This window comes from Diabrotica undecimpunctata, chromosome 2 (assembly GCF_040954645.1).
Source record: "Diabrotica undecimpunctata isolate CICGRU chromosome 2, icDiaUnde3, whole genome shotgun sequence".
NCBI lineage: Eukaryota > Metazoa > Arthropoda > Insecta > Coleoptera > Chrysomelidae > Diabrotica > Diabrotica undecimpunctata.
In genome coordinates this window covers 22,233,514-22,255,991 of record NC_092804.1, presented here as the reverse complement: position 1 = coordinate 22,255,991, position 22,478 = coordinate 22,233,514, and the positions used below count along the sequence as shown (strand labels likewise).

The 22,478-nt window shown below is 33.4% G+C and overlaps 2 protein-coding genes across 2 annotated transcripts in view; both read right to left on the bottom strand.

Moving 5' to 3' along the window:
- Positions 1 to 779: 779 nt before the first annotated feature.
- On the bottom strand, positions 780 to 2,712 carry LOC140434320 (uncharacterized). The gene has a single exon (XM_072522487.1). It carries the CDS (start codon positions 2,593 to 2,595, stop codon positions 1,309 to 1,311), a length of 1,287 nt encoding a protein of 428 aa, XP_072378588.1. The 5' UTR covers positions 2,596 to 2,712; the 3' UTR covers positions 780 to 1,308.
- A 1,807-nt stretch (positions 2,713 to 4,519) lies between these two features.
- stx (ubiquitin-like domain-containing protein stuxnet) overlaps positions 4,520 to 22,478 on the bottom strand; it is a 43,135-nt gene continuing 25,176 nt past the window's right edge. The window contains exons 4-5 of the mRNA XM_072522486.1: positions 14,272 to 14,417; positions 4,520 to 13,765 (exon numbers count right to left, since the gene is read on the bottom strand). Of these exons, the coding sequence (XP_072378587.1) occupies positions 13,544 to 13,765; positions 14,272 to 14,417 (368 nt within the window). The 3' untranslated portion in view covers positions 4,520 to 13,543. The remainder of the gene's footprint in view (positions 13,766 to 14,271; positions 14,418 to 22,478) is intronic.

Genomic DNA, 22,478 nt, shown 5'->3' with positions numbered 1-22,478 from the left:
TATTCCAAAGTTCTTAATTGCACTTTTCCTGTCATGCTGGATAAAAACCCGAATATATGAGTTTTTGTAGTTACCTGTGCACAACAAACACAAGTAATAACAGAGAACAACATCTACAATTTTACATTAATGTCAAAGATATAAATTTAAAAGTGGTATATGAATATATTGTGAAATTCGTTAAAGTGCAGAGACTTAGATGGGCTGGACACATTGCTAGGATGTCAGATCACGAATACACGAAGAGATTAACATTTTCAAAACCAGAGGGCACAAGAAGCAGAGGACGACCACGAATGAGATGGATTGATGATGTGGAAGAAGACCTACAGATTCTAGGGGTTAGAAGATGGAGGGAAGTTGCCAGGAATCGACAGGAGTGGCGACTTCTTTGTGAGCAGGCCAAGATCCACAACGGATTGTCGAGCCACTTATGATGATGATGATATGAATATATTTACTCCAGCAAAAAGTCATGCAGATCAAGGACTTAAAAGGATTAAAAATGCTTCAACAGTAACTGCCTTTTGGTTAACCAACAGCCAATTGACAGGATAAACAGCTATACCTTGGTACCATTGTAAAGATAAAATCTTTTTTCAGAAGTTACGATTTACCACGTACCAAAATCTTGGTGTCATCAGATATGTGTTTTTGTCCATGGATCATGTGAATATGAGTTGAGTTTGATTATGTCAATAGTCAAAAAACCATAGACCATCAAAAGACCAGTGTTGAGTGTACAGAAATGTCTGAGATAGTACAGAAAAAGTAAAGGAAAAATGTAAAAAATTTATTAATAAAATAGAGAATATGTAACATACAATTAATTAACAAATACATTATTTTACTTTTAAATAGGCAGAAAGAAATAAAATAAGACTTACAATCAATTTAATTTTACCACCAAAATGACCGGTTTCACTTACTACAATTTGCTAAGCATCTTCAGGTCTAACAGTACCGGGTAAAGTAATGATGCTGGTACTTAATAATTCTTACACCGGCATCATTTAATTTACCTGGTACCGCTAGAACTGAAGATGCTTAGCAAATTGTAGTAAGCAAAACCGGTTGTTTTGGTGGTAAAATTAAATTGATTGTGAGTAAGTCTGTTTTTATTTCTTTCCACCTATTTGAAATGGACACACAGGCAACACATTCATGATTTATTTTACTTTTATTTATTAACACTCAATAAACAGTTTAGATGGCATGCTTGCATAAATATAAAACTAAAGGTACAAAATATAAATTTTAAGGATAAATATGATGTTAAATGTGATGCTAAAAAAACACTGTGATCAATTATTTCTTATTTTTCTTCCTTGTGAATTTCTTGGCTTCCTTTAGAAGCCTCCTTGTGTCTTGACTTTCTTCTTCAACTTCTTGAGAATCTTGCCAATCATCATCATCACCATCATCTGACATTTCAAAGTCATCACTACTTCCATCATTAATGAATGGATCTTGCAAGTCATAGTCATCTTCAGGAGATTCTGCATAATTTTTAGCTTTAGCAGCAGCTTTTCTCTTTTGCTTCCCTACTGGAGAATCATCACCACTTTCTTCATCTTCAGATTCATCATTCTTTGTAGTTGCAGGTACTGGTTTAGGCGCTGGTGGTTTAGTGTGTTTATACTGTTTTCTGTGAATAGCATTTGTTCTGTAACAACCAGTGCCGTAAGGACATTCAGGTACCTCATTATCTTCATAATCTGAATCACCAGGGTGGCTAAATGCCTGTTTATGAGCTGCATTTTTTCGGTAACACTTTGCACCGTACCAACAAGGCTCTCGTTTTGTTTTACTAGATGATTGATCATTTGTACTGGAGTTGCCATTATCAGTTTTTGTTTCTTGTTTACTTTCATCATTTTGATTTATTTCATTTATATTATCTTCCGTATCATTATGTTCCCTTGATTCTTCTACTTCATTTAATATACTTTCTCTGTTATCTTCAGTTGTTATTGTATTTTCTGGATTTTTTTCCTCTGTTGGTTTTTCTATATTGTCTTCAGTAGTATCTTTTGGATCCTCTTCATTTGGGATATCATCTTCATTTTGCAGTGAAGTGGCAAAGTCTATACTTCCCTCAGAGTCTGATGCACATCCTTTACTTTCTTGGTTATCAATATTGTCACTAACTGCGGATTTTGTACTTTCTTCAGTAATATTTTCTATGTTATCAACTTTTGCTCGTTTTTGGTTATCATAACTTTCATTCTCCTCATGGATTCTTTTATTGCTACTTGAATCTAAATTAATTTCATTTTGCTCAATTCTCGTCTTAAACCAATATGCATCTGCCAAAAAAGCAAATTGGTCTCCATCATTTATGGTAACTGATTCATCCTTCTTTACTAACCTGATACTATTTCCCCCATGAGGTTTGTAAAATGATGGATTCACATGTGTAGAATGTAATGTGATGGAATTATTTGCAATAGTAATCAATGCATGATTTCGGGAAACTCTTTTATCTTTACAGTTTAGTTTATCTCTTCCTATTGAGTGTTCACCTTCAGGAAAAGCAGAAATGACAGACGCTTCTTCTTGATCATCTAGGGCGTATATTTTTAAAATAGGCATGATTTTATTTTATGTACGGTAATTAGCAAAAACAATTTTCTATGTAAATTACAACACATTAGGAAACTACAAAGTTCAAGATCAAAACAAAAATTATATAGGTTAAGGTTATATCAAATCAATGCATTTGTTTCTTCTTTTTCTTAAATGGTCTGCTTGAATTAGGGTAGACATCCACCATGTACAAAGATTCCCTTATATTTATTTTAATTTTATTATTTTTTTTTATTTCAAGTCCCTTCACTCATCCATCTAACTATTTTTATTATGGCAACATGTATTCGTTGCTCTTTTATTTTAATGTTCAGCACTCAGTGTCGTTCATCATATAAGTATAGAACTACTTATATTTTAGTTTAATCGAGATTTTTCTGCCACAGAACACACCACTCTTTCCTTATATTATTTTCATCCAGAGATAATCTCTGCTTTTATCATAAATAGCTACTGTAATACAGATCTCGGATTCCTAAAAGCTATACTTTTCACATTAATTTCACTATTAAAAATTGCCATCATTCTTTTTGTTTCATCATTATATTTTTCGTTTTGTCCAGCTCATCTCTTTTTAATTTTATAACGTGTTTTTACAGCCTCTGACTTTTTCAGTCAACGTTTTACTTCATTATTTAGAATATTTGGATTGTCCGTGTCAATCGGAAATACTTGGATCACAATATTTCTTCTTCCATTCTCTCCTTTTAGTTTCTGTAATCTTTCATTAGTATTACTTAATTCGTTTTGCAGCTGAGTGATCTCTTTCATTAGTTAGTTTTAGTTCTCCCATTTCTCTTCGATATTCCTTGTTCTTCTTTGGGCTCTTCCAGTTCTTCAGAGTTAGTATATTCATGGTTTCCGCCTGTTTTTCCATTGATTTTTATTTCCTTTGTATCCTTAGCCAGATCTTTCAGGAAATCCATCATTTGAGTTAGCTTATCTAGGTTTGAGTCATCAACTTTTTTTGGAGATTTAATCGTTTTCTTGGATTTTATGAATACCAACTTCCTGCTTTTCTCTTTCCTCCATCTGAATCTGCCATCTCTTCAAAGATGTAATTAGTTTCTAGCTAGACTTTTTTGAGTTAAGCTTCCAACGATTATTCGTTTTAATTGACATCTGGCAACACCGCTTGGTATTTGATCGGGACTTCAGTTTAAGAGCAGCTGTTTTATTTATGCCTTTTTACATTAGTTATATATTTTCTACATCGTTGATATTTTTGCATGTCCTTTTACGATATCATCCAGAATACGTTGCGATGAAGATAGCTACAACTGATGCATGTCAGAATGAAATATAAAAAGCAATAAGATATATACAATATACAAAGCATCGAGTTAGAATCTATACAAAGTAGTAGTGTAGAATTGTCAAAATAGAAAAAGTAAACACTTTTAAAATGGTAAAATTTCAGTATAAATATTAAACATAAAAAAAGACATCTGTTGCAATCTGGCGATTTGAGGAATACCAAATCTAGACACTAATCTATCAAAGGGCGATTGCCAAAAAAAATCTATTAACTGCAATTAATATCGAAAGAAACAAATATTTAATCGTTCGTGTTTTCTATAAATTAAAAAGTTGCAGAATCCATAAAATAATATATGTAATAAAAATGTACTTTTTTAAAGCTTTCTCTCTGCACATTTGAAGCATACAACTATTTATATTAGTTTTTCGCAGTCGATTTTTAATTGTTTTATTGCTTTTCACTTTATAATCTTGTATTGTCAATTAGTATTTATTATGCGCAACAACTCTCGAAATTTTCGAGACTATCGTTGACGAAAAATCAAACAATTTTATCACTTTAATCCCACGTTGCCGAATCTAAAATTTAAGTAACTGTTAGGTTTAGTTTGATTTTCTTCATTAGATGGACTATTATGAAGTCAAATGTGACGAATAATAAAAGAAACTGTTCAGTTTTAAAAATACTTTATTAACATAATTGATTGATTAAATTTTATATACTAAATAAGGGAACAAAAACAATTATTTCCAAATTAGATCACAACAAATGATCACATCAATAATGAATAAACGAAAAAAATCTTAATATCTAGTTTTAATTGCATCAGACATACCTAGAAGTTAAAAGGAAGAACTTAACCATACATAACTAATTTGATTTTTATATAATATTGATATATTCTAATTATACAAAAAAATCATAGTTACAAATGCACAAACAGCTGCTTACAATCATTTTGTTATCGGTTACTACACAATTATAGCCTTCAATCAAGCTTTAAGATTTTTCTTTGTTTTGCAGCGATTTACGTGAGTATCGGGAGTTGCATATCATGTCACATCAAATGGACTAATAAAGAAAACTGTCTTGTTGAAAACGCCCTTTTTTATATGAACATTTCTTTGAAAACTGTTTCTATTGAAAACGAGCTTCCATTGGAACTAGTCTGGCACCTCAGTTCCCAAAAGGTTTAGATATTCTCAGGCAATTTAAAAATTAGTTTGGTACTTACAATAATTAATATTAAATTGCATTGAATAAACAGTACACCAATAAACCTCAAATTTATGGAGCACAAATGAACAGATAGGAAGTCTCACTACTATTTAGACAGTTGTACTTTGCGGATGTATGTATTAATACCACAAAATTTTTTTATCATAAGGTCAAACTCTGTGTGAAAATGACAACTTGCAATATATTTGTCAGGAAATCTCGCGAAAATTTCTAAACGAAAGATTTTGATTATAACCTCAGATCTTTCATAGTTTTTCTTTATTGTTTACGTGATTATTTGGGCGAGATTGGTATACAAACCATGAACTGGCCACCATATAGCCCTGATCTAAATTCCATATAGAAATTGTGACATATTATTGTTAACTCAGGAGCCGACAACCACCACCTGTCTCTCTTGACGACATAGAAGTTATGGTAAGCAATTGATCAAGACCAAATATGACGCTTGATTGTAAGTATGCCTAGTCACTATGAAGAAATTATTAAAAACAGAGGCTGAAATACTCATTACGTTTTTTTGAGACAGAGGGAACCTGTATATGGGTAAAACGTTAACATTTCTCAGAAAACATTGGTACAGTAATTCCTTAGAAATAGACCTACAATTTACGGTTCAGAAGAAAAATAGCTTCAAACTTAGGGTACATTGGTGGTGGTGCATTGATTTTGTAGAGTAGTATTTTGTATTCAGAACAGTTCTTTTATTTTCTTCAATGCAAATTTGGGAAATATGAGCTCCAATTGTGACACTTCATATATTATTTTGACAGGTTTTATTTCTTCACTTGTTGCACTTGGCATTTTATGCATTATTTCTTTTTGTTATGAATTCTCAGACCATCATCAACTGCTATAAAGATAGCGCTGTAGTAATCTTGAAGCGGATTTTTGATCTGGTCAGATTATGAATTGAAGACATGTTCAATTGATTTGACTGTCTATCATGGAAGCTTCTACTTGTAGAAAGTCTCCTTCATTTCTAATTTTAAAGTTGTATGGAAGTTTCCCGTCTCTGACATGGATTTTGTTTTGGTAGAGTGGTTTTAGTCTTTACTAGAACACTTTTTCGAACTCTAAATTTTTGTCATCAAAACTTTAGCTTTTATATTTTACAGATTCCTTATTTTCTCCTTCAGGTCTTTCCTAAATTAATTTGTACTACATTCTAATGAAAAGAAATTCATTTCTTTATCGGATTTTAGGAAAATAAAGACATATCTACAGAAGACTATAAGAAATCAGTTAATCTATAAACAGGAATTCTGATAGTAGTTCAAAACAATTAAGATAAAATCATCTTACAAAGAATCCATTTTTTCTATGGGAAAGTTATTAATTTTAAAATTAGGAACTCAGGTGGAACTTTAATGTGGTCTAATTGCACACCCAAATTTTGGAGTATCACAGAACGCTCACTATCAAATATATAATAAAACTGGTTTGAGAAGGAAGTGAGTTTTGACAATAATTTAGCTACAACTAAAAAATAGATTATCGTTCAATTATCAAGACCCTTCGAACTCCTAAAAAGCAATCTGGTTGATGAAACATGGGCTCATCTGTACATACAGAGACGAAAGTATAATTAAAACATTGTGGGAAACATAAAATGTGGGAAAAACTTGGCAATGGTAGGTATTACTCGCATTGTATACTTGAAAAAGACTACAAAATAACTGGCGTGTAACATGCACCTCCACTGGACCGATTCGACTACGAGTTGAGGAGAAAACTCTGGTTTGCCTCACAAAGATAACCTCCCTCGAGATAACGAACGTGTTTACAAGACGGCCGTTACACAAACAAAATTAAACCAATTAGAACACAAATCGATCGACTGGCCAGTGTATTTTACAGATTTAGCTCCCTGTGACCAGTTACTGTTCTTAAACATAACAAATGACTCGGATACACCATTTTGCAAGGAATAAAAACGTTGTAACAAGTATATTGGGCGAACAGTAAATTATGTGCAAAAATAAAAGAAAAATGACAAAAATAATGACGTTTCTCGATCAGACTGGATCAATATCAAACGACTCTCGTAGTTGTATTTTTAAAACAAAAAAAAAAAAAGTGGTTTTTGCGTCTCTTAACAGACTCCAACGTCACAAGCTACGACCCTTCTCACGTTACCTTGAAAAAATGATATTTGCTACTTGAATCATAAAAAAAATTGATAATGATGTGTTGAAAAATGCAACGCCCAAAACATGAACGTACATATTACAGAACGCAGTAACTACAGTACAAAAGAACGAATCAAAAATAATCCTATTCAAATATTATGACAGGTTTGTTAACAAATAATTTCTCAATTGAGATTCCATTTATTTTTGTACTTAGACAACTTTAATCTTCACGAAATTAAAAATTGATGCAGCGGCTCTGCTGGCAGACGCAAACAGCCAAAGGATAATAATTGTTTTGATAATAATGTTTGCCTGGCTTCTATGATGTGGTCTGCGACAATTGCTTCTCGTCATTGGCTGCGCCAGAAGGAAGACCACGGAAAACAATAAAATAGTTTTACAATTATAAATACTTTTTAACAAAAATTTCTTTTTATCAGATTGCTCTACTACAATTTCATTTTCTATAAAAGTTCGACAAAAATTTCAAAAATCGGTCCGTTTCGCTGTCCTTCCATGATTGGTGCAGCCAAAACGGCAACAAACAGAGAAACTGAAGACAGATTCAGATTCGAGAAGTTTCTTCTTCCGGCTCTGAAAAAAACTAGAAACACAGTATTTCCCCTAATTACAATTTCGAATATTATAGCCCATCATCATTGTTACTAATATTTCCACGAATCAAGCAAATTCCGAAATATATCTGTAGTACAAGTGATATCTAATTTAATTCGTTCTAAATAAAGTGTTAAACAGATCAAAAATATTTGCAGCTGCTACTCATCCCAAGCTTTTGATTTCAGGCTATAAAATCAGTCAAACAAATAAAACTCCATCAACAGGAAACATATTTTCCGGGGGGTCGATTTTCGTGACGTTCGTGATACAAAAACTGGTGATTTTTTCATAGTTAAAACAGAGCCAACTTCATTTCATGTCTTTATTGTCTATTGGTGTCCGTTATATATAAACTTTGCTATAAATGCTACGTATGTAAGCAGGTTTCTTCTATTGGAAGATAGTTTTAATAAGAATTTAGTGAAACAAACAAGAATCTGTCTTTAACGTACGTTTTTATGAAACAATTGGTAATATATTCAAGATTGCAAGCATTTTGCCAGAAGCTATTTATAATCAGTCAAAAAATATTTAGTGTACAAGCATTTTGTGGTGCAGAAGAGTACAAAATCAAAAAATGTATATGTAAAGAGGTAAATCTATTGATCTAGGATATTATAATTTGCTTTAATATTGGAAATGGACCAATCCAGTTCAAATAATGAGATCACTGCGAAGAAATTAGTTTTAAGCATGTATAATATGAACTTGAATAGTCTATGTACAATATAAAAGCGTAAACATTTGAGAATATTGGTTATTTAATAATACTGCTCGTTAAAATATATGAGAAATGTTGTATGTTTAAGTAAAAATCTTGAGAAAGTTGAAAAATAAAATTTGACAACAATACATACAAGAGAACTCGTCTACTATTAGTAAGAGTGGAAGTTAATTAAAATTATCAGATTCAGCTGTGTTGGATGCAGGATGGAGTTTATTAAATCTGTAAATAAGTCAGCCATTACTGTATTTGTCCTTTTTTTGCACTTTTTTTACTAGATCTATCGGAGAATTGTTTACTTTTATACATTAAATTAGGAATTAATAGTCCTTTAACCAGGTTAAATACAATTTTGACGAAAAAGTATAACACATTGCCAAAATAATTTGTACTATACTCATAAAATAAATATATCACCACTCAGGGTAAAGGCATATTGTGTCAAATCCCTTAATTAGTGTGTCAATTTAGGCATTCCAATTTTGCTAGTGAGGAAATGCTTAAAAAAAAAGAAAATATAACAGCAAGGATGTTACTTAAAATGATGCTTTCTCAAAACTTGAAAAAGTTTATCCGGATTTTACAAGTGACATTTTATTTTTAAAGGTACATTTTTATCTGGGTTTCTAGGTCAGATTCCAGACATAAATGTGACCTCGTATCGTTCCCTTCAACACTAATAAGTCATGAGTGGTTAAGAGGAACGATAAAAGGTCATCGCCCTAATCGTCTTTGATAATGCCTGCTACAGTTGCAGACGAAGCGTCATGTATAAACATTTGTAAAATATGGCATAGAAACCCAGAAAACACTGACCCGAAAGCCTACAGTTCTTGTCATTTTGACATAAACTGCTTGTATTTTATGATAAAATTAGCTTAGTTTCAAAATAATTATCTTATAATGGAATTGGCAAGTAAATACCTAGTAGATGAATGTAAATGCAAATGTAGTGATCCAACTCGTTTTTTTTTTCAATTAATTCCGAAACCGTTCACCAGCAAAATTGTAGGAAACGCCTAAATTGAGGAGTTTCATTTGACAAATAACTTTATTTTGAGTGACAATTAGGTTTATTTAACTATATGTATAGTAGTATAATTAATCATGTAGCTTTATTTGTTTAATTATTGTAATAAGAGATGAAATTGATTATCTTTTAACGAAATGTATGGTTCCCCGTATCTGCAGTCAATATTTTCAAATTTTTTAGAAATACGAGTAAACGATATACCCATGAATATAGTGACTATTAGAACAGAAAACCAAACATCAATCTGTATAGACGGAGATATTTACATACGAATACAATTTTAATATTGATGATAATTTAAGTTTTTGTGCTTTTCCTGAGAAAATTTTGCGTTTTTTACTAGAAAATTCTAGGCACATTTGGCATTAACTAGGCATTTTGGTATCTATGTTCATAAGCTGGGGAAAAATATTTAAGTTGTTTTGTTAGCTTTTAAATGCAATGAGCTACCAACCACAGCTATTCCTGTAAGTAAGGATGGACAAGAATGTATCTGCATTACCACCATTATTGATTATAAGTATAAACATTCATAGCAATCATTGTTATTGTCTTAAATATGTGAAGCAAGTAGATCTGAAGAATAAAATTGTTTCAAATGAAGTTGACAGTGTATTTATTGTGTGTTCAAGGACAACGGAAAAAAATATAGATGAATCGGGTTATATTTTTTTATATCTTAAGAGTATGTATTACCTCTTAATTTTTTGTTTAAACAAGAGTTACAAATTGAATACTAGCGATATCAAACAATGCAATAAAAACTAATTATTTTTTTAAAGTTTATGATAAATTTGAAATCTTCTATACTGGCGTTATAAACTACAACATTCTAATGTGAAGTTCGATTAAGTCGTTGAGGGTTCTAAAAGATACATAAGGAATAAGCAAAATTGTGGGCTTCATGGCACCATCTTGTTTGTTGATTTGTTCTGTCATATCTTTAAAATCTTACACTTTATGATAAAATTGTTTAGGCATACGCGCTGCTTGGGTCCTAAGCGTTGGAATCACGACGTGAAAATGTAAAAAGATAATACTTGGCGATTTTCTCATGAACAGAAGTTTATCATGACAAAAAAAACTGAAATCTTCATTATAAAGTGTACGAGCTTTTTAACAGGAATAATTTCACCTATCAATTGCCAGCAATGGGAATTGATAGAATCGAGAAAATCGTAGAAAATTATCTATTTATATAATTTTAAAACTTTAATATTTATAATTTTTTACTTTTCCAAGTAATTTTTAACATCTAGGATCCTTGCAACTCTTAAATGCCTAAAAAATATGTTCATAAAACTGAGCCTAATGTTTTATGAGTATACTCAAAATATTTGCAAAAGAAAATTGGATTTCAAAAGGTTGAGGGCATATATAAACTTCCTATAATTTGACTCTGATGCATTCTGATGTATTTTTTTTAGTAGCCTCAGTAGATAAGCTACATTTGTCACTACAGATATAGGGAAATCAATATGTTAGAGAGAGAAGTACCTTTTAAGCAAGTAAGAGTGAGAACGATATATGTAGCCGTAACAAGCTCTGCCCCAGTAATTCGCCCTTTTTAAATGCATTTACAAATTATTTTTGAGGTTCAACTATTATTCGCTAGTCAGCGCAAGTAATTCACCATTATGACTTAAGATATCTGCAAACATCTTCGTTATTTCCTCACCTGTTTTCGTCTTTAATGGACGAGTTCACACGTGACATTTGACATAAAAAATTTTTGTCACGTTCTATGTCAAATGTCACGTTTTATGTCAAATATTACGTATTATGTGAAATGTCAAGTTTTATGTCAGATGTCACGTGTGGACTCGTTTATTAAAGATGAGAACATAGAAGGAAATAACAAAGACGTCTGCAGATATATTTAGTCAGAATGCAAATGGTGTCAACTAGCGGTAATAGTTGAACCTCAAAAATAATTTGTATATTAATTTAAAAATGGCGAATTACTGGCGGCGGCCATATTGGGACGGGGCTTGTGACGTCAATATATATCGTTCTCACTCTACCTAAAATGTACTTCTCTTTCTAACACATTGACTTCCCTATATCTGTAGTGACACAAACGTAGTTTATCTACTAGCCTTAAACCTGATCGAACTTGTCATTAATATTTCCTTGAGAAGATTACAAAAATTATATACGTTTTATCGATTTGAGGAATGTTTTATACATAAGGAGTCAAATAGATAAAAACCCACAATATAGCAAAAAAAATGAACAACAACCGTAACAACTTAATCTTATATTGCTTGAAATGGTTATTAAAATAGCACATTATGTAAAAGAGAAAAACATATCACGAAGTACATACTTGCTATCGGAAACAGCTACGTCCAACCCACCAAAATATGAAAAATCAGAAATTTAATATAGAACATTAAGATCAACCAAATATGAATCCTTTTAACAACATTCAGTTATGTCTGCGAATCCTGGACCATTAGAACAGCAGATAAGAGAAGAATTGGAACATTTCAGATGCGGTGTTGGGGAAGAATGCCGCCTCGAATGCCTTATACATTTCTGTACACACATAAATAAAGATGATTCAAATATATACAGTTACTAACAGATATTAATGTCATGATGCGAATGACGTCATCATAGTTTTGGATGGTTTTGGATGTATCAAAGTTCCCAGGAGCTTCCTAATAGATACGAAATCATTTAGTCACGCAGAACCAGTTACCGTGAATCGCTATTCTCGCCGACCATATTGAAGACCTACAAACAACAACAACACGAGAAATAACAGTCAGGCGAAGAAATTAACTAGAACTATAATATAATACGAAACAACTAAGTTTATTTTTTAATCACAAGCCATTATGACGAGTATCGACACACTTACTGATACAAGCGGAACAAAAAAATAAAACAGAGATTCGAGAAAGCTGAATGGGCATTCACAAGGGTGGATGTTATGAATTCACCACGGATTTAAATTCTTTCTCGCATATACACAACTCATTTATAGTGAGGTACGCGAAATGACGAATTTTCTCCTCGAATTACCAAACTTTTACGGACGAAACGATCGGAAGCTCGGTATTCATTCAGTGCCATATCTTCGAGGTATTAGTTAAGTGTTAGTGTTATCTGCTACTTAGACAGAGTCGCCCCTACCACTGATTCACACATTCCGACCCAAAAATACACAGAAAATACTAGAGTAAAATTTATAGAACCATCTTTAGACCAATAATATAAAAGGGATGCGAGACATAGAACCCGTAAGTTTACAAAATGTTGCAGAGACTTTTATATGCTAACCATGTAATAGCTGTAGCATGGATGACGACAGATTGTCAAAAACAACTCCAGACAAAAAAATACAAGGCAAAAGACCAAAAGGGAGTCCATGGAGAAGAGGAAGAGTGAGGTGACAAAAAAGCACACAATCTAATGGGCGCCAAAGCTTGAAGGCCAGCGGCGCGTGATTGGCAATGTTGAAGTAGAAATTACAGAAGGCAGAGGCCCATTTTGGGCTTATAATAATATGGACCTACACAACAACCAGAAGACTTTGTTCAGTCTACTATTTTGAACACTAGAACACAAAATGACCCGACAGTAAGAAATATCAAAAACAGAGAGACACTTCTAGACAGAAAGAGAATCTTTAACTTACCAAACTATCGGGCAATGTTACGGAGTTGTCTGTTGCTATATATTTTTATTTTTTTAAACATTTTGGGACATAAACAAAAAACATGTAAAAATTTTAAATTTTAAAGATCTCTAAATTTAGTAGGAACTCTCAAACAGCTGCTAATTTATTATAGTGAATACTATTTGAAAAGAATCGCAAGAATAAATAAAACGCTATTATCTACGTCACGTACGTTACTTCGACCCCCCTTATCTCATCAGCTTCACCATCTCGAAAATAAAAACTAATAACCTATGTACAAGGAAGCTGTGTTTCATGCGGTGACAGTGTCAGTGTCACTCTGAGGTAGCGAATAAGGTTTCTGTTTACGTTGTCTCCTACGTTCCCGTCTCTCACCCATGACGAGCCTGAGGTGTTCCAACTTGCCGCGAGTTCTCAGGTTCTGATCTTCGCTGCACGACGTGGTTATCATCGGTTCGTCTTGCTGTTCGACGGGGACGTGGGCGGTGGGTTCTTCGGAACCTTTGCGAGTAACCTAAACAAAAAAATATATAAAAATAAGAATTGTTTCACAATGTCTTCAGACATACAAGGTGTCCAAAAATAACAGCCGGGGCGGTGCGAATAAAGTCATACCTGGGGACGCATTTTCGTTGTGAAAATATCGTTTTCACAATATACCAAGTGACGATAGCATTACATAGTGAATGTTTGAGACTAGTGGATCAACTGTGAGAATTCGAAGCACAGGTTGTCGTTTTAAAATTATTTTAATATTCCTAACCATTTTCTTAAGATACACTTACATTTAGTTCATATTATCTCCTGCGCATGTGTTTTTTCCATTTGATGACATTTGTTCGCTCACTTAAAGACAAAATTCTAGGTTTTCTACCTATTTTGTGTCTAGAAGTCAGAAGCTGATGTTCTTCAAGTAGTAACAAAAATTTTTGTTTGAAATGTTCAGTTATTAGAGATAATTTATACATATTTACAATGAACGATACAATCATAATAGTATAACAACAATAAAAAACTTACCCTACGAAGTTCCGGTACGGAACAAAGGAGATCATTAAGAATGTGTACGATAGTGGCAACGTCGCGCCGAGGTCGACCCTTGGGATCTTGTAAAGCTGGATTTAAAGCTCCGCTGAAGGTTCCGGAATAGACACTTTCTCGACGGCCTGAAACAACATTCTCTTTAACTCCTGCTCTTAAAAAGTATTAAGCGAATATGGCGCTCACATCAAAACTTACCGTGTTGCCAAAGAATAATAAAAATAAAAATGTTAACGATAAAATAAAATCGTTATTTAGCTATCGACGACTATGAATTTTATACATAATAGTAATTATATACATAATATTGCTTAGTGCAAATGCGATGCCAATTTTGTCTAGTAACACAATATTGTAATACAATTTTATCGGTTTTAATATTTTTATCTTATGTAGCGTAATAAATATTGTACAATGTACACAGTGTACACGCAAATTCACTCTCTAATGGACACTTGGATAATGGCATCGAAAATGATCCAATTGGCTCTATGGTAAAAAAAAAACGCAGAAAATTTAATGTTTGGACAGTCCAAATGTACAGAAAAAACTATTTGGCCGAAGAAAATTAAATGTTTTTTGATGATGAATGAGATGAATCACTAGATGGTTAAACAACCAACCAGATAGACCATATGTTAATAGACAGAACAAGCGGTAGTATGCGGTTCGGATGACTTCTTATTACAAATAAAATTTGGATGCTGCATAAACAGATAGGCAAAGAACAAACACCCGAAAATTAAACCTGGACTGAAAGATTCAGAAATAGAAAAGCGATTGAGAGAATTTAATAGAGAACTTCTAGAACAGGGAAAGAAAACTAGAAGAAGAATGGAACAATATTAAGGGGTTAACATGGGAAACAGTTAAAAAAATGTTAAGAATAAAAAACATCAAAGAAAGGAATTTTGCTTTGATGAAGAATGTATGCAAGCTAAGATTCATTACCACTAAAAATACTATAAACGTTTTTTGAACTTCCTTTGTTGAACCGTTCCAATGTTTTTCGACACCAATCGAAGCGAACCGCTTTTTGCTCTTCTGTGAGCAAATGAGGGATTCAACGGGAAACCAACTTCGTAACACCCAGTTCTTCACGTAGGATCTTTTGGATCGAGGTCTTTGAAATGCCCAAAGAGATCTCCCAGTATATTACATGGCGGTCATCCCTACTTAGCTGACGAAGCACATCAATGTTTTGATATGTGACTGCTGTTTTGGGTGGACCTAGCCTGGATTCGCTGCTGAGACTGAAGCAACCACGTTGAAATTCGCAATACCAGCGGGAAATAATTGACTGGTGTGATGCTTCATTCCCAAACACAGAAACCATTTCAGATAATCCTCTCCGAAAATTATAAAAAATTATTGCTCGAAAATGTTCTCGGCTACGATCCATTTTTCGACGAACTTGCTAATTTCAAAAATTTACTGTATTTATACGACTTGTTGTATCGCAATGACACGATTTATGACAACAAAAGATTGAGTGAGATTTGTGTCGGAAGGTTTTATTGGTGGCGACCCTAAGCGGCTATATGGAAAACTAAAAAGACAAACCTCGTATGTGTAGTACACCCAAAGAAGAACATGGGAAAGACGCGAAAAATTTGAAGAACGAAGATAGGCAGACAAAGTATGCAGAAGAAAGAAGAGGAGATACGAATTTATTTTAAACACGTTAACACTAGAGGAGAATATAAATATCTCAAACAATTAAGAGAGGGATATAAACCATGTACCAATCTTTGTAGAACTATTAGTGTGGGCCCATGTAGTGAAGGGCAAATTATCAGTGGAGAAGCAACCATAAAAGTAGGATGGATAAACTTCTTCGATGGTCTTACAACCCAGCAAATACAAAAATCACATCTCTTGCAGCAGCAGATTTCGAGAATCCCATTAAAGCACTAAAGACTCCATGTATTGATAAAATTCCATCCGAAATTTTCAAAATTGGAGACGTACACTGATAGATGTACTTCATAAACCAGACATGGGAAACACACAAGAATTTCTAAGATACTATAAAAACCCAATTATATGCTTAATTCACAAGAAGGGAGACCGGCACGGTTGTAAATAGTCATGGTAAATTTTTGAGTGTTGATATAATGACACTGACGCAGCAGGTATTGCTTGCACCGAACCAGTGCGTCAGCGTTACACCTAGCAACGACCCAGGCGGCTGATAAATACTCAATACACAAATATTTCCTTTAAAAACACGTTTAAAAACCAAGTTCTACTTTTGTTCACTTTAGAGAATGCATCGCGGATGAATCATCCAAAGTGAACCATGTAAACATGCATTTATTGCTGTGATTCATCGGCAGTGGCTAGTAAACGACAGACAATAGGAAATGGAGCATTTAGGTACACGATACGAAGCTTTGAGTGTTGAAAAACTGCAACAACTGCAAACTCCAGCTGCAAGATATCTTAGTACAATTTGCAATTTCAGTCTCGGATGAAGAGATTCTCTCATGGTTGTGCTTTGCTTTTGAATTAACGGTGTGACTTTGGCAAGTAGCTCTTCAAATTGCACTTCAGACATTCTTAGATGGTTTTTTAACATGGCTTGATCTCCTGTAGACCACTCCTTCCATCCTTACCCACCAACGTCACTTTTTTTTAATCTTCTGTTTCTCAACTTCAGTCAGCGCCATTTGTAAGTGAACAGACTAATTCAGTCTTGGTGATCCATGTAAACGATAATTGCTTTCATCGTCGCAATCACTTTGGATGATTCATCGGGGATGATCATCCAAAGTGCACCGTGAAAACGCGCCTCTACAATTTTAATTTTCATTGCGTGAAGTTGTTTGAACATTAAAAAAAATTAAAGATTTGGGTAGATAAACCTCCACATCGCCACGAAAGATTCGAAGAAATGGAGGAAGAACTCTCAAAAGTGAATTGGGATATTGTGAGTATGTGAAGTAAGAAAAAAAGGAGAGTCTTATCACACTCCCATCGGGCCATTTACGGTAATACAAAGGAGAAGAAGAAACGACAGTCGGAGGCGTCGGTTTCTTTATTCACAAAAGAATTGTCAACATAATTGTATCAATAAACCAAATCTCAACAAGGGTGATCTACTTAAACATCAAAATAAGCGCAAGACATATCCTAAAGATCGTTCAAGTGTACGCCCCTACTATAGGACATCCAGACGAAGAAGTCCAAATATTCTACAATCAAATATCCTGTACAATCAAGGAAAATACTGGCCACTTCTTAATAGGTGACGATTTCAACGCCAAAATAGGTACAAAGAAGACCCCTCTGAAATTATATTGGGAAATTTTGGAAGCGAAGGCAGAAATGATACAGGCAACCAACTGTTAATTTTCCGTTTGGACAACAATCTCGTATCAAATGAACAGCTTTTTTTAAAAGAAAAACCACAGAAGGACAAGGAAAAGCCCTAATGAAAATACAAGGAACGAAATCGACTATTTCTTAACAATAGTAATCGCATAAAAACAGTGGGGTTAGACAAAGAGATCCAATGTCACCTAAACTTTTTAATACTGCGCTGGAACTTACTTTTAAGAATTTTAATTGGCTAACAAAGGGAATAAAAACAGATGGAGAATATCTAAACAACTTACGTTTTGACTTATGGGCTTATAAATGGCAAGAGAGATGGTACAGGAACCCGTTGTGGCTGCAGAAATTGTAGGTTTAAATGTAAACATTTCGAAAACAAAAATAATGACAAATGTGGTACCCAACCAGAACATCAGTATTGATGGGCAATAAGTAGAACTCGTAGATAAATATACACTCAGACTTGGTATAGTCAGTTTTTTGACAAAATTTTATACTTGACTTATTGTACGGGGTTAATTAAAACGTGGTTTTATTATCCTCAATTTGAAACATCCTGTGGAATAATTCCGTTTGCGAATTTTCGTAAAACATTGACGAAAAAAAAAAACAATACTTAGAAGACATGGTTGCAACCGAAATACAAGGTTTTACGAAAATCCGGAATTATTCCACAGGATATTTCAAAGTTAGGATAAAAAACCACCTTTCGATTAACACCATAAATACAAAATTTTATTAAAAAACCCACTATACTGAATTAAAATTTGTAAATTTTTACACAGTGTGCTAAAAAATCGTCAAAATAGCTAAAAATAAAAAATTTGAAATAGGTACTTTGAATTTGCCAAAATTTCTCTGGAAAAATCTTGTTTCTCTCAAAACTGGGAGAAACTTTTAAAAGTGAGCTGCTCACATGCCTGAAGAGAAAAGTATTTGATCAATGCGTCCTCCCAGTGTTGACATACGGAGCAGAAATAACTACTTTAACAAAAGCTACCAAACTAACAGTCACACAGAGAAGAATGGGTTGATCCATGTTAGGAATAACTCTGCGGGACAAAATAAAAAACGAAGAGGTCAGGAGAAGAACCGAGGTGACTGACGTCATCAAAAGGATAACCAGACTAAAATGGAGATGTGAAGGACACAAAGTTAGAATGACGGATGGGCGATGGACTAAGAGGTTATTAGAATGGAGACCATGGAAAGACAAGAGAAGCGTCGGCCAACCACCTATACGATGGGCTGATGATTTAAGATGATAAAATAAAAACTGGATGAGAGTGGTGCAAGATAGACGGAATTGGAAACACGAGGAAGAGGCCTATGTTCAGCAGTGGACTTTTAAGGCTGGATGATGATGATGATGAATTAGTTGGGTGAAAATATCAAATATAATGTAAACACTTTTTTATAAAAATATCAAATAATTAAAACAAAACAGCTGACTGATCTAAAGTTGCAACACAGAGCCATTTTTTGTACGTTTTTTTAGTGCGAATTGGATTTATTTTGTTTAAATTATTTTTATTAGTAAAAAAATTCTGGGACTTTCTAAGGCCCGTTTTCACGCTACGTCTTATTGTACGTTTTGTTGGATAGGACAAATCCTATACAATAAAACGTGGCATGTAAACAGCAAAACGTACGTCTTGTCGAATCGAAATGAAATCCAAGGTCAAATCGTAGAAATGATGGGAGACGCATAGTTTTGCGAGAACTGATAGGATAAAACGTTACGTGAAAATACATATTCAGACAAGTCGTCCGATCTTGACTTATTTGACGACTAGTTCCACTGCAGTTCGTTTAATTTTTCCCAAAAAAACCCTAATAATGTCAGATTTGCAGCAATGCACCCACGATTTTCTCGGGGAATTTATTGAATTGTATAAAAGTTTTTAAGTAGTTATGTTTTAAAACCAAGTAGATTGCATTACAGGTTTCAGGAATTATTTGGCTTAACGCTGGTTTGGATATTATGATTGTGAACTCCAAGTCCTTGACGCTGCGTTCTGTTGTAAGATATCTGAGAGTTGCTGTGAGTCTGTCATGGGGTGTAATGGCTTTTCTCATGAGGTGTCTTATTTCAATATGTATGGTGTTACCAACTCTAGCAATTGACAATAGGCTGAGGTGTCCATTCGCAAATAATTGCGCCAATCATCTGGTTCGCCTCTTTTAGTAACGAGACGTGGGAATACTGGCGTCTTTTCAGAAGCCATTCTCTTGACCATCTTGTCTTTTCCCTCTTCATCCCCTTTTTCCTCAGTATTGTTATAGTTGAAAAAATAAAAGAAAGCAGCCGTGTTTCCTCCATAATAAAAAGACACTAAACAAACTTCACACAACTCAAGACTCTGAATTAGAAATGAGAATGAAAACGGAAGGGAAAACGTAGTGTGTATACACTGGACAAAACGTACATTTTGTCGTACGTTTTATATGACCCACAAAACGTACAATAAGACGTAGCGTGAAAACGGGCCAATAGGGCTTCAAACTTTACAAAAAATTATCGATTCTTTATTTGTTTTTTTTTTTGCTTTATGACAATTATTTATAAAATTTTTCGGTACTTTCACAAATATCGGTACTCGTGGCAATACTGCATATGGTCTAGTTTACTAAAAAATATATTAAACAGTATAAAGATAAGAACAGATAAAAAATAAATGAAAAAGAAAATCATAAAAAATAAGTAAATATTGAAAAAAATATATTATTAGATGCGAAACTGGATAAAGCACTGGACCTAACCTAACATGTGATTTGTAAATTTATCAATTGTATAATGTAGAATTTTTTACCGTGTTTATAAAATATTAATAAATTGTTTTATTTTTTGTCCTTTATTTGATTCGAAGTCAAATATGGTTAAGGCGAATGAAATCATACGTTTCGCAGTCAATATTCCAAACACAAACAAGGTAGATAAATATTACCCATTAAGAACGGTATGAAAGCATTTGGTCTTTTAAATAATTGTGTTTGATAAATTCATTGGCATGCTTCCCACTGTTTATCAAATCTTAAAAGATAATATTTGTAATTGTGTTCATTATTATGCGCTTATTTTGTGTACTCGTGATAAGTATATCGTTCAGGTTTAAATAAACTACTTCATATTTCTTATCTTAATCCCATTCGTCGAATAAATTTCAACTTCGCATTATTATAAGCATCAATCTTAATTATTTTGGCGGAGACATTATCAATATCCACGCCTTTTTGAAGAGATAAGAGATGATAGACCGGTTATTTTTAGTTGTAAACAGCACAGCGGTTTGTTGTTCTTCCTTAAAATCTCGGTTTGAATGAATGTTTGTTTTTTCTTTTTTAAATTCTCCTAATTATTTAAATATGGCTGTTTCATTATATTCCTAATATTTAAATTAATAAAAGCATAGTTGAGGTGAGCTATATTTATATTTTCCCAAAGCTTTTTACTGGAAGCGTCTGTTATGTTATAAGCCGGTCGTACTGTAGCTACAGTTGACTTATTGTACATCTCCCTTTCATTCAGGATACCCATTTAAGAATTCTGAAACCCTGTACCATGCAACATATGGTTAACTGTTTCAGATGCTGCTACATAGTCTACATCTTAAGTTTCCGTGAAATAAACTTATTGTATGCAGACAGGTGCTCCTTGATTGACGCATGTCCAATAATGAAACCTGTTCTGATTTTGAGCTGATTCTGATAAAGTATTTTACCGCTGATCCTGTTCTGGCAGTTTCATTGCTGTGTATTCTCCGGTGACCTGAAGGCCATACCACTGTGACGCTGTTATGTTCAGCCGGTCTACCGAGTTCTTCTCGGCATTCCCATATGCTAAGTAGTCAAACGGCAAATTAATAATAATATTATAAGTAAAACAGTGGTGTTTTAGAGCAAAAAACTACGCTTGTCTAAATTAATTTTGAAAGTTAACTTTCACAAACATTAGGTGGTAACAACAAAAGATTGAACAATAATTATTATTTGTGAAGTTACTACAAGATTAAAAAATTTATCAAATTCGCCTTCCTTATTAATAACCTCATGTGAATACTTGATGTTTTGATAAAAACTATGGAAACAAACAGAGATCCATTGTAGCAACATCTGAAAATCTTCATATATTTTTTTAGCCAAGTAGCACTGCAGCACCGTTATCATATCTGGACCTGGAGCCTTGTTGAGTTTATTGTGACTTACTTCGCTTTGGAGTACGTTAGGTATTTTTTCTGGTGTGTAAAGGGGTAGCGAAGCACAATATATGATGCCGCATCCTGTTAGTTTCTCCTCAATTCCTATCTGCACCTATAAGTTGGTAAACACCTATAACTTGAGCAACCCCACTGGAAATTCTCAGCAAAGAAAAATGGACATGATCATGGAATTAAAATTTGGAACCTGGAATGGCTGAACCCTCTTAAACGCAGGAGCTATGATTAGTTTCGCAGAGATATGGTGTTGAAATATTGGCATTGTAGGAAATCAGATGAAAGAGCCAGGAAGAAATTCGTAAACATTAATTCTCACTAAACTACTTCGGAAACGAAACCAGGCAAGGTAAATGAGGAGTAGGGTTTATATTAACTAAAAGACTGAGAAATCTATTATAGCGTGTACATCAATGACATAATTTGCACCGACAGAGGATACTGAGTAAGCAAAGGTAGAAAGATTCTATGAAGGAAATCCTATTACAGGAAATATGATAAAATCCAAAGACACGATGCTGTTGCAAGATTAGGGGATTTTAATAAGCTGATAAAAGAAGTATATTTGGAAAATACAGTTTACATACTGAAACCAGTCAAAATGGAGCAGCAAAATTTGTAACAGCAAATAAT